The sequence below is a fragment of the Salvelinus alpinus genome, chromosome 8, assembly GCF_045679555.1.
Source record: "Salvelinus alpinus chromosome 8, SLU_Salpinus.1, whole genome shotgun sequence".
In the NCBI taxonomy this organism is placed as follows: domain Eukaryota; kingdom Metazoa; phylum Chordata; class Actinopteri; order Salmoniformes; family Salmonidae; genus Salvelinus; species Salvelinus alpinus.
Genome location: NC_092093.1, coordinates 19,319,076 through 19,332,789, shown reverse-complemented (window position 1 = coordinate 19,332,789; position 13,714 = coordinate 19,319,076). Strand labels below are relative to the sequence as shown.

The following is a 13,714-nucleotide window of genomic DNA, read 5'->3' as shown; positions in this document are numbered from 1 at the left end:
TGATACCCCTTTAAATGGAAGAAAGACGGGCCAGGAAACACAGATAAAAAATAAATAAATCACGTCCGGGTTAGATTTCCTCAGGTTTTCGCCTGCAGAATCAGTTTTGTTATACTCACAGACAATATTTTGACAGTTTTGGAAACTTTGGAGTGTTTTCTATCCCAATCTGCATATTCTACGATCTGGATCTGAGAAATAGTCCATTTACCTTGGGAACGTTATTTAACTTCTAGTTCCTCCCAAACCCGGATCCGGGAGCACCCCCCACAGTAAAAAGGCTGACTAGCATAGCCTAGCATAGCGTCACAAGTAAATACTAGCATCTAAATGTCATTAAATCACAAGTCCAAGACACCAGATGAAAGATACACTTCTTGTGAATCCAGCCATAATTTCTGATTTTTAAAATGTTTTACAGGGAAGACACAATATGTAAATCTATTAGCTAACCACGTTAGCAAAAGACACCACTTTTTTTACTCCACCAGTTTTTTACTTCATCAGTAGCTATCACTAATTCGACTAAATAAAGATATATATAGCCACTAACCAAGAAACAACTTCATAAGATGACAGTCTGATAACATATTTATGGTATAGCATATGTTTTTTTAGAAAAATGTGCATTTTTCAGGTATAAATCATAGTTTACCATTGCAGCCACTATCACAAAACTCACCAAAGCGACTAGAATAACTACAGAGAGCAACGTGTATTACCTAATTACTCATCATAAAACATTTCTTAAAAATACACAGCGTACAGCAATTGAAAGACACAGATCTTGTGAATCCAGACAATATTTCAGATTTTCTAAGTGTTTTACAGCGAAAACACAATATATCGTTATATTAGCAAACCACATGAGCTAACATCACCCCAGCATTGATTCAAGGCAAAAAGCGCGATAACGTTATCACCACCAAAATATATTAATTTTTTCACTAACCTTCTCAGAATTCTTCAGATGACAGTCCTGTAACATCATATTACACAATGCATATAGAGTTTGTTCGAAAATGTGCATATTTAGCATCACAAATCGTGGTTATGCAATGTAATCTGTCAAAACATGGCATGCATTCTGGCCGGCGCCATCTTGAAAAGGCACCTAAGTTTACGATTATTTATCGATTAGATTGACTAAAAAAATACAGGTTGGACAGCTAATGAAAGATGCATTAGTTATTAATGCAACCGCTGAGTTAGATTTTTAAAATTAACGTTACTAGACATACAGTGTGCGTTACAGCCAGACTAGTGCCGCAACAATGGCCGACAAATGCGTTTACATTTTTCCACATAAATATGGAATAAAATCATAAATAGCTCTTACTTTTGGACGAGCTTCCATCAGTATCTTGGGCAAGGTGTCCTTTGTCCAAAATAATCGTTGCTTTGTTGTAAAACGTCCTCTTCAACTTCGGAACTAGCAGCTAACAATAGCTACGTGGCACACACATGTCCAAATCCTCAAAGCGCAATACTACGAAAATTCTGAAAATAGCAATATACTCGCATAAACTGATATAAATCGGTTTAAAATAACTTCATTATGATGTTTCTAACACCTATATCGAATTAAATCACAGACGGATATATCTTAGGGCGATAACGAGAGCTTTTGAGCATGCCATTCTGATGTCCTCTCTTGCGCCTTGAGGAGCGTCCAAAAGAACGGACATGTCACCATGGCGTTTTATAAACTCTGAGAAATACGTAGAGACTCCATTCCACTTCTCATTGGTTACTGACATCCAGGGGAAGGCGGGTGCAGTTCATTTCGACCCATAGGGCACACACAGAGCTTTAAACTGATCTGAGAACAGAGCCTAGTTTTCTGACCTTCGCATGTCCTGTCATGATTTTCGCTGTAGAAAGAGTTCTGGTTCACCCACAGACATATTTCAAACGGTTTTAGAAACTAGAGATTGTTTTCTATCCAATAATAATAATAATATGCATATTGTACGAGCAAGAATTGAGTACGAGGCAGTTTAATTTGGAAATGTAAAAAAAGAAAGTGCTAACAGCTCCCCCTATTGACAAAAGGTTAAAAAATAAATCTGACCCCTAGCGTCAAGAGGTTAAGAACAAATTTCTCTTTACAAGGACAGCCTACTCCTTCCTCCCGTCGGAGAATTAAAAAACCCTGTCTCCCGCGTGCCCACGCACGACACAGGGACTATTTAGCTAAATAGCACAAGACTATAGCCTACCCCAACCTTCACGTTGTACAGCACCATATTTTCCGTTCCATCCTAATGGAAACCCAGAGGGTTTTTCGTTTTTTTTGGAGTAGAAACACCATAATAATAATAAATAAATTAAGCAAGTACCAGTCAAAAGTATGGACACACTTACTCATTCCAGGCTTTTTCTTTATTTTTTATATTTTCTACATTTTAGAATAATAGTGAATACATCACAACTATGAAATAAAACATATGGAATCAGTTAACAAATTCTTGTTTCTAAGGACTGCCTACTCCTTCCTCCCAGTTCGGGAATTGAGCCCCGGTCTGCCGCATGCCCGCACGACACGGGGATTCTTTAGCTAAATAGCACTGTAGCCTACTCCCGACCACCACGTTGTACAGAGCCATATTTTCTGTTCCATCCTAACAAAAATCCAGAGTTTTTTTTCTCGTTTTTCTTGGAATAGAAACACCATCATTTTTATCAAATTAATCAAGTAAAATTTCTTAAAACCAGTCCCATATACTATGTTCTTACAAAAAAAGGTTTTCAATTCTCTCGTACAGCCACTAATGAAAGCTATCAATTGCTTCTCAAATATGCCCTCTGGTGGTCAAACTAGCAATATCTAGCATTAATGGTACCAGTGGTTGGCACTTAAATAACGTGCCATAGAATTCTGCGGCGCCACGCAAGCTGTGCTGCAGTATGCTGCAACTTTTAAAGGACGAACCACTGTAGATGCCCAATGAGCTTTTTTGTGTTTTTGGCACCCCCTTGAGTACAAAGCCGGAAATACTGTATATCCCGGGATGAAAGGAGGATGGTATGATGATATGAAAATCTGAATACCACCAAACCCTATTTGTGACTCACCACCTGGATTCGGTCTTATGTAGCAAAATGTGAAATGGTGCTTTTTTGCAGATGTTTACTGACACCGGTCATATTGTTGTACACACGTCACGTAACGTTAGCTAACGAGCCATCCAGCTAACATTAGCTAGTTAAACAACAATAAACAAAGTGCCAACAATGCCTAACATTAAGCTCTAACTAGTGAAGCAAACAGCTCTGGGAAATGAACAATAACCTCAGCTAGGGAGCCAGCCAGCTAACATTAGCTAGCTAGCTAACAGTACAGTTTAGCTTAAGACATATAGCTAGCTAGCTAGGTAAACAATGAACCTAGCTAGGTAAACATTGTTTAAGATCACACATGTCACGTAACGTTAGCTAACGAGCCAGCCATCTAACCATAGCTGGTTAAACAACAATGAACAGCTTGCCAACAATGCCACAGTGCTGGGAACTAACCAACCAGGTCCAATGTTAGATAGCTAACATTAGGCTCTAAATAGAAAAGCAAAAGGCTCTGGGAAACAAATAATAACGTCAGCTAGGGAGCCAGCCAGCTAACGTTAGCTAGCTAGCTAACAGTACACTTTAGTTTGAAATGAAACCACTTTCAGTCAAAATTAGAAACGTGTGATATCTGAAAATGTAGCTAGCTATCTGTCCTGTATACATCATCATGCATGATGCTGGACGCATCTCCCTGTCAGGAATGCCATACCACGGTTGCCCTTAGTTTGAAGATGTAATCCGGAGACAGGTGTTTTCTCCATCTCGTTAGCTATCATACTCTAGTTCCACTGATTTCAAAACTTGATCCTCCAGAAAGTGGGGAGCAACACTTATGCAGTTCCACAACACAATACATTAAACAAATGCCACGTTCGACAGGATTACCGACACAGACTGACGAGCTCAAATAGACAGAAGCCTTGAATATGGCAGACCAATCCTAACTCCTCTCTCGGCATGTCCAGCCCACTCATTATCTCAGCCAATCATGGCTAGTGGGAAGGTTGTTCACTTTTTCTATGGCTTAACCAAAAATGCTCGTAATTTAACAATTTTATTATTATTTACAGATGGCATACAAGTTTGTTATTAAGGCACATGAAAGTTCACATTTTCGAGTGTGTCAAAAAAAAGAATTTTGATCCCCAAATGAGATTAGAAAGAAATAGTCACTGGAGAGAAGCCTCTGACTCAATCATGTATTGATGAGAGAATAAAGAGAATACAAGGAACATGTCCTTTGTTTGTGACTTGCTGTTATGTGTTGGAGAGAAAAAGACTGACATGTTCTTCTTACCGATGTGTTTTCCGTACATGTGGAAGAAGAAGCCGAAGCAGTATGCCGGGGGGTTGGTGATGCCGTACGGGTTCTTGGGCGCCACGTTGAAGAAAGGACTGACCAGCCTTGCTACCTCGCCCTCCTTCCGAGGCCGGGACGTCTCGATGTACATGTAGAAACCTGTAGGGTGGGGAGAACACAACACCAAATAATAAGGTTATACCTGTGGGTAGAGAGAACAACACCAGAGGGCCAGGCTGTCTTTAGGACCCAAGGAGAGCTCTGTTGTTTGTAGACATGACTCTTAACAGCCACAAGTTGTGTTAAATCACATAAAAGAAACCCTTGGTTGTGCTCTTTGTATTCCGGAAAAAATAACATTTCTGTAACAATCAAATGGAGTATTGCTTTGGTTATTGGATGGATAATTGTTTTATTAGAATCCCCCAAAGGGAACATGATATAGAGGATGTATGGGCACATGATATAGAGGATGTATGGAACAAGCCCTCAATATCTTAGAATCCTTTGGGATGAAAATGGCGTCTCCATCCAGCTACTAGTGAAACAGTGGAAGTCAATTTCCACTAAAGACCTCTCCTCTAACCAGACACTAACCAGAGGGCAGAGGAGATGGCCATATCTCAGAGTTATCTGAAACCTTCATGGGAGAAGCAGCAGTGAAACGAACCTTCCCTGCACATGGCCCGAGTCTCATTCCAGACTCAATCTACAGTCCCACTTTGGGGCGGGGGAAGGTAGCTAGGATGGAGAAAAAGCTTTCATACCCTCCAGCTAAAATCAAATAGAATTTCTTCTCTTTGTTGAATTTGATATCAGATAATTGCAGCCCCTTAGGACTGGTGGGCTGGTAATGAAATGCTGGACAGTTTCAACTAATTACAGTGATTAAAGCCAGTATATTATTTACTACTTCAGCTGCTGGTGCTACTAGAGCTGTCCATTCCTGTAAAGACCAGATCAATGCTCACCCTCCCTCAGGACTGACACACAGGCCAACTGCCACCGTTTCTTGCAGAGGGTGTGTGTCAGATTGTGAAACGAATTTGCCTGTGTTTACACTGTATCAATCTCTCATATTGAACACTAGCAGGCAACTCTCTGTCAGGCACTGTCCCCATGGAAACCAGAGAGAGAGGATGGGATATATATATATATATATATAAGGCAGAGAGAGGGGGGATACACACAGAGAGAGAAATGACTACCATGAAAGTGAGAGTGCTTAATTGTTTGTTGCATGTTCCATTGTGTTGATATTGACAAGTGTTATTGATTGGCCGCGTGTAGTGTGTATTGTTAATACAGTATCTGTACTGAGTTGACTACCAGGGTCAAGACTAAAATATTACTCAGAAAGACCTGGAAGTTTACCTGGAAGCCAACCGTACCAATACGCTGTGAAAGAAAATGCGTCACAAACAGATACATGTAACATAGCTGAAGTCACCTGGAGTGGTAGCCAAACACTTGCAAACAAGTGTAAAAAAATATTCTAACTAGTTAATCTGGCTAACATAGTTAACTGTGGCAAAACAATTCCCTTATGACCTGCTTTGTCGCATTGAAGATTCCCAAACATAGTGCACCTAAAATCCTAATGACATCACAATAAAACATACAGTACAGTAGCTTTGTTTTCCTTCCTGGGTTTGCTCACCCTGTTTGGATCCACTGCGGTCACCGCTAGGCCCGGTGTTGGGTGTGTACTTGGTGTCACGGGTGGCGGCGCTGTGTCTCGTCCAATCGAAGTCGTCATTTTTGTCCTGTGTGAACATGCAGATGGGCTCCTCCTCGAAGCTGCAGTGGAACTCTCCTGAAGAGCGGATCAGAAAACCACTGTTACAGTCATCATTGGAATATAAACACGAGAACCTCATCATGTAATCTGAAAGCTGCAGTAACTCTCATGGAGCACTGGTCGAGAAATGCTCTTATAATCATGTCCAAATGTAGGTAAAAATCAGAGGAGGCTATAGGAGGATGGGCTTATTGTAATGGCTAGAATGGAATGAATGGAACGGTATCAAACACATCAAATATATGGAAACCACATGTTTGACTCTGTTCCATTAATTCCATTCAAGATATTACAATGAGCCCGTCCTACTATAGCTCCTCCCGCCAGCCTCCTCTGGTACAGATGGAAATACTTGATATAACCTTTTCATGGTGTTCACCATGACATTGGCTACTGGACCATGACTGAATGGCAGCGGTGCATTCTATATTCTTATGTTGATCATGTGAATAAACACATCAGTCAATGGATACTGCTATCCATGTCTACCAATGGTTGCATGACTAAGTCTCTGAGTCTGAGTTCACCCAGTGAATGGCTGTGCAATGCATTCTATAAGAGGACATACTGTTGAAGTTAATGATGTTGAAATCAACACGGGCCGATGCATGTGCGTGTCTAACAATGAGAGAGCTACAGGTATAGGCCAAAAAAAAGGAAACAAACAATAATATAATACGAAAACAACACGATATAACCAGAAGACATTTAGAAACAGAAGTGTCCTCAAAGAGTTGGTAAAAAGCAGCATCTAGATTCAGGACGTGGGGCCGTGTGATAAATATTCATTGATTTATTAAAAGGTAGCTGGAAGCAGTTTGAAGTGGCGACCTTGGTGGAGGCAGGAACTAGAGGCTTTACACAGGTAGTGGAGAAGCAGGCGTGGAGAGGAGGGGAGGAGGAGAGGGGGGAGAGAGAGAGATGAGAGAGAGAGAGAGGCGCACACACACACACATACACACACACACACACACACACAGAGGAGAGTGGCCCAGCTAAGACAGCCAGAGACAGAGAGAGGGGCCTCAGCTCTTGACTCCTCTCCCCCCCAGTGTCCAGATTTGCAGATCTAAATGGGGGTCTGGCCCCCAGCATATCTCTGCTAATGTCAATCCACTGTGAGCTAAACTACATGGACCTGTGCCTTAGTGGAGATGGACGGGGGATTGGGAGGGGAGGAGTGGAGTGTAGGAGGAGGTAGAAGAGTAGGAGATGGAAAAGTGGAAGGAGGAAGAGGAGGAGTAGGAGGAAGGGGGGGGTTGGAGGGGAGTGGAGAAGAGGAGGAGGTGTGCAGATTAGATCTATTGTTCAGATAAGATTGGCTGCAATCTATAGGGGGTTTGATAATGATGCTAGTAATAAATTATTATATTTGTATGTGCTAACTGCTAACCCAACACAATTACACAATATGCTTTAGCAAGCGAGTGTTTGTGAAGTAGGGAGACGTTAATGTGGAGGTTTTCCGTAAGTTACATGGGACCTGATTATAACATAATGTGAGAACGTTGGAGAGAACACATAGAATGCATTAATGAGCACCACACACACACACACATACACACACACACACACACACACACACACACACACACACACACACACACACACACACACACACACACACACACACACACACACACACACGAAGATTCCACTGATATCCCCCATCCCACCACACACAGCGTGTGTGTGTGTAGTGATCATTAATGCATTCTATTCTTTCCAGTGTAGTTATAAAGTATATTACAGGAAAAATACTCAACAGGATTCTGGCAGGGCTGCTCAGCTCTGCCTAGTTAAGGGTGAGAATGTCCTCATCATACTCCGAGACATGCTAAGTGATGTGAGAAACAAAACAAACTGTTACTTACTCAGGTGAGGGTTGACGGGAGCTGAAAATCAAAAGCGAGGTAGTCATCAGTAAACAATACAATAGTCTTCCATCATTTAAACAGCAGTTTGCTGACTCATATAGAAGGGTTTGGGTGTTGCCCTTGAGGTGTGTGGAGTAATGGGACATAATGTCACAGAATGTCAAAAGGTACCGTTACACCCAAAACAGCACACAAACAGTGTGTAACGCAACCTTCTAACCTGACATTTGTAATGATTGAACATTAGCAGCTGGTAAACTTTGAATTCTGTTTCCTGGTGGCCATCATCTCAACTTCGAATGACACATTCTCTCAGAGTACAATTATAGAGTTTAATTGGAAATGGAAATGTTTAATCAACTTTTAAATGGCATAACTGAGATAAATCATCTCCAGTGCAGCAGAGACAATCATTATCAGAGTAAAGATAGGAATGGATCCAAGAACAAATGAAAGACATTTGAAATAAAAGAGGATACAAATCTGTCCACACGGATGAGTGTACACACACACACACACACACACACACACACACACACACACACACACACACACACACACACACACACACACACACACACACACACACACACATGTGCACATACACACACACACGCAAACGTGCACATACACACACACTTCCCCCTCTGTGCTATCTATTGTGTGAGAGTGGGACTACTAAGAACAGCCCGACCAGATAAAACAGATGATTACTATTCCGTTAATTTGCCTTACTGATGTCCGTACCAACGGCAACTTCCACTCACAAGCACCTTACATAAACTTTGAGGCATGTGAGACATCTCATCTCACTAATTTGTAGGAATAGCCTTTCTTGTTGGTTGTGTTTGATAAGGGCCAGCGGCCTCATTTATAAATCGTGCGTACGTACAAAATATACCCCAGAATTAGCTTTCACCAGTTTTCATGCAAAAGTTGGCGTTTATAACATGTTTACTTGATGTGAGAATGTGCTTACGTCCCAGCAAACTTCAGACCATGCGCACGCACATCTGCTACTGGATGAAATATTGTATTGCAAGTAGTGCTGTTAGGTGACCATATTACTGCCACACCGGCGGTCACGAGTCATGACCGCATTCTAATTCCACGTGACCATTTAGTCACGGTAACTAGGCTTCTCCAAGCTCTGATACTGCTGATGGTCATTAGTAGCCTACCAAACTTGCTAACTGCCTGGTACTCAGTGCTCTATTGTCCCTCTAATCACTCTGACATCGATGCAAATGTAATTGACAATCAAATCAAACTTTTCATGAGTGCCCATGAACTCATGTTGCGCACAAATTTTTCTCCCCTGCCCCTGTTCCGAGACATGTGCATGAGAATAGTCCATTATAAATCAAAATACACATTTCACACATATACTAAATAATATGTAAAGACAAGATTAAATCAAGAATAGTCTGAATGGTGACAATATTAGCCTGTCACTTGTGAATTATTATAATGATGCCCAGCTTGCGTGCACTAAGGCAAGAAACAGCGCATTACTTTTTTGGGCGACTTTTTCAAATCATAGTCGCACACCTCCTTAGCCTAGCCCACGGGGCTATATGTTTTGATAAGGTTTGTATCACATCTCCTTAGCCTAGCCCACGGGGCTATATGTTTTGATAAGGTTTGTATCACACCTCCTTAGCCTAGCCCACATGCCTATATGTTTTGATAAGGTTTGTATCACACCTCCTTAGCCTAGCCCACAGGCCTATATGTTTTGATAAGGTTTGTAGCACACCTCCTTAGCCTAGCCCACAGGCCTATATGTTTTGATAAGGTTTGTATCACACCTCCTTAGCCTAGCCCACAGGCCTATATGTTTTGATAAGGTTTGTAGCACACCTCCTTAGCCTAGCCCACAGGCCTATATGTTTTGATAAGGTTTGTATCACACCTCCTTAGCCTAGCCTACAGGCCTATATGTTTTGATAAGGTTTGTATCACACCTCCTTAGCCTAGCCCACAGGCCTATATGTTTTGATAAGGTTTGTATCACACCTCCTTAGCCTAGCCCACAGGCCTATATGTTTTGATAAGGTTTGTATCACACCTCCTTAGCCTAGCCCACAGGCCTATATGTTTTGATAAGGTTTGTATCACACCTCCTTAGCCTAGCCCACAGGCCTATATGTTTTGATAAGGTTTGTATCACACCTCCTTAGCCTAGCCCACGGGGCTATATGTTTTGATAAGGTTTGTATCACACCTCCTTAGCCTAGCCCACAGGCCTATATGTTTTGATAAGGTTTGTATCACACCTCCTTAGCATAGCCCACAGGCCTATATGTTTTGATAAGGTTTGTATCACACCTCCTTAGCCTAGCCCACAGGCCTATATGTTTTGATAAGGTTTGTATCACAACTCCTTAGCCTAGCCCACAGGCCTATATGTTTTGATAAGGTTTGTATCACATCTCCTTAGCCTAGCCCACAGGCCTATATGTTTTGATAAGGTTTGTATCACACCTCCTTAGCCTAGCCCACAGGCCTATATGTTTTGATAAGGTTTGTATCACATCTCCTTAGCCTAGCCCACAGGCCTATATGTTTTGATAAGGTTTGTATCACACCTCCTTAGTCTAGCCCACAGGCCTATATGTTTTGATAAGGTTTGTATCACACCTTCTTAGCCTAGCCCACAGGCCTATATGTTTTGATAAGGTTTGTATCACAACTAAAGTGACCAAATAACTTCCTAAAATTATGCAAATTAATCCACTTTACAACTGGTGTAGAGCCTAACTGGCATACATAGGCACTGCTCGAGTTTCAAGTTTGAGGAAGATAATTTTCACCATAAAAAAGCATTACATTCATAATCGCATTTGCGGATACTTATGAGTATGGTGTTTTCCCGCTAATTGACAGCATTTTGGAACATTCACGCTTATAGCCTACTGTCGTGTGCGCATTGCTGTGCTTATAATGTGAAGAAATAGCCTAATAGTTTATCAACATTTTAAGCTAAACATTCTGATCTGTTACATCATTCGCAATGCTTTTAAGATATTTTTTGATGCTCGTGGTTGTATTAATTTGGGATCTATCGCATAACACAACTGTCCCAGAGTATGTTTGGAGTATACATTTTTTACACAGAAGGACAAGTTGACCAATAGAATAGGTAAACTTTTATACTATGTGGGATAGTAGTTTGACATAGGCCAGTCCTTTTGCTGTTTGTTAGGCCTACTCATCTTGTTGGCTGACGAAAGGTAAATGTGGACAGTTCTTCCAACATTTTTAATATGCGCCTCTGAATTCGATATGAAGGATGCGCGCAGTTGCGTCCCACGATGTGTCCATCTTCATTCTTTAGCCTACTCCAGAGCTGAGATGTGAGAAGGGCCCAATCACTGACAGGCATTGGCTAATGAGAATTGAGATATCTGAGAAACCCATGTGAGTGAGAGGCGCTTCGGAGCACACAGCTGGGAGAAGGGAATTATAATGATTATATTCAGCCCAAGGCCATAATGGCCACTGTCTGCAAAAGGCATGGATTTCTTTAGGTGATATTACGGCCACACAAGGGTGATGCTGCTGGGAAGTTCGAGGCATTATCAAGTGCTTGTCAAATTGTGAATGAGAGACTGATGAAGTGTGCGCAGCCTGCGCAAAAAAACAAAGCAGAGCTCATGCCTTTCATGCAACTTTAAAAAAAATCATCATTGCAGTTGCATCATGCAACTTTAGAATGTATTAAAAATCAAAACATACAGCCTAACATTTTAATCACAAATAAAGTTGCATAAATCACTCTAAATGCATATAGGAGGACCTGTTTCCTGTTAAATGCTCAACACAGAATAGCCGCATGTGCACACTCCCTCAAATCATTTGGAGAAAATATCCTTTCTATTTTATTCAATTGTATTCTTCATACTATCAAATAAAATAATGACATGGAATTCTACGCAAATATTGTCTGCTAAATTAACTAGTGTAGCCCACAGCCATATGACATAGCCAGATCAGGGCCTAACATAAGGACAACTCATAGTACGCTATTCTGTTCTTCTGAAATCTATATATTTTTTTAGACCTATCTAAAATAAATAATGGATTTATTGTGATGGTGTAGGCTACATTAAATTGATTTATTATGCTTTTTAAATGTAGATGTTCCAAAGGTCTGCACCGGTGGCTTGTAGGCTATGCATGGAAGCCAGGAGATGCTAAATGTATTTATGTTAATTAATGGTCAATTACCGTGAGACCGGCAGTTATTTGCTTGAAAATCACCGGCTGTCAAAATTTAATGCCCACCACAGCCCTAATTGCAAGCTGGCCAGTAGGTATTTTGTGCAAATGGGGGATATGATGAAAAGCTTATTCCTAAAAAACATTTGCCATTACTGAGAAGAGTAGAAATTTGTGTAATTTTTTTTTTTTCATCTAAAATAATTTGACATTTTCATAACCATGCAGAATATATTCCTCACCTTTTCTGGCCATGATGGGTTCATATTCCCAAAGGAGCCATACAACAAATGACCATGTGAATCTCTAACTTAATTGGACCTAGAAGCCCAGTATATAGAAATTAACAGCTGATCTTTTACATTGAAGTTGGCCTATTTTTTTAATTTTTTAATTTTTATTTCACCTTTATTTAACCAGGTAGGCTAGTTGAGAACAAGTTCTCATTTGCAACTGCGACCTGGCCAAGATAAAGCATAGCAGTGTGAACAGACAACACAGAGTTACACATGGAGTAAACAATAAACAAGTCAATAACATGGTAGAAAAAAAGAGAATCTATATACAATGTGTGCAAAAGGCATGAGGTAGGCAATAAATCGAATAATTACAATTTAGCAGATTAACACTGGAGTGATAAATCATCAGATGATCATGTGCAAGAAGAGATACTGGTGTGCAAAAGAGCAGAAAAGTAAATAAATAAAAGCAGTATGGGGGGTGAGGTAGGTAAATTGGGTGGGTAGTTTACAGATGGACTATGTACAGCTGCAGCGATCGGTTAGCTGCTCGGATAGCAGATTTTTAAAGTTGTTGAGGGAGATAAAAGTCTCCAACTTCAGAGATTTTTGCAATTCGTTCCAGTCGCAGGCAGCAGAGAACTGGAAGGAAAGGCGTCCAAATGAGGTTTTGGCTTTAGGGATGATCAGTGAGATACACCTGCTGGAGCGCGTGTTGCGGGTGGGTGTAGCCATCGTGACCAGTGAACTGAGATAAGGCGGCACTTTACCTAGCATAGCCTTGTAGATGACCTGGAGCCAGTGGGTCTGACGACGAACATGTAGCGAGGGCCAGCCGACTAGGGCATACAGGTCGCAGTGGTGGGTCGTATAAGGTGCTTTAGTAACAAAACGAATGGCTGATAAACTGCATCCAGTTTGCTGAGTAGAGTATTGGAAGCTATTTTGTAGATGACATCGCCGAAGTCGAGGATCGGTAGGATAGTCAGTTTTACTAGGGTAAGTTTGGCGGCGTGAGTGAAGGAGGCTTTGTTGCGGAATAGAAAGCCGATTCTTGCTTTGATTTTGGATTGGAGATGTTTGATATGAGTCTGGAAGGAGAGTTTGCAGTCTAGCCAGACACCTAGGTACTTATAGATGTCCACATATTCTAGGTCGGAACCGTCCAGGGTGGTGATGCTAGTCGGGCGTGCGAGTGCAGGCA

General features: G+C 41.2%; 1 protein-coding gene across 1 annotated transcript in view; it reads right to left on the bottom strand.

Moving 5' to 3' along the window:
* LOC139582667 (MAM domain-containing glycosylphosphatidylinositol anchor protein 2-like) overlaps positions 1–13,714 on the bottom strand; it is a 407,757-nt gene that overhangs the window by 78,792 nt on the left and 315,251 nt on the right. The window contains exons 13-15 of the mRNA XM_071412871.1: positions 8,045–8,065; positions 6,030–6,185; positions 4,367–4,528 (exon numbers count right to left, since the gene is read on the bottom strand). Coding sequence (XP_071268972.1) covers positions 4,367–4,528; positions 6,030–6,185; positions 8,045–8,065 — 339 coding nt within the window. The remainder of the gene's footprint in view (positions 1–4,366; positions 4,529–6,029; positions 6,186–8,044; positions 8,066–13,714) is intronic.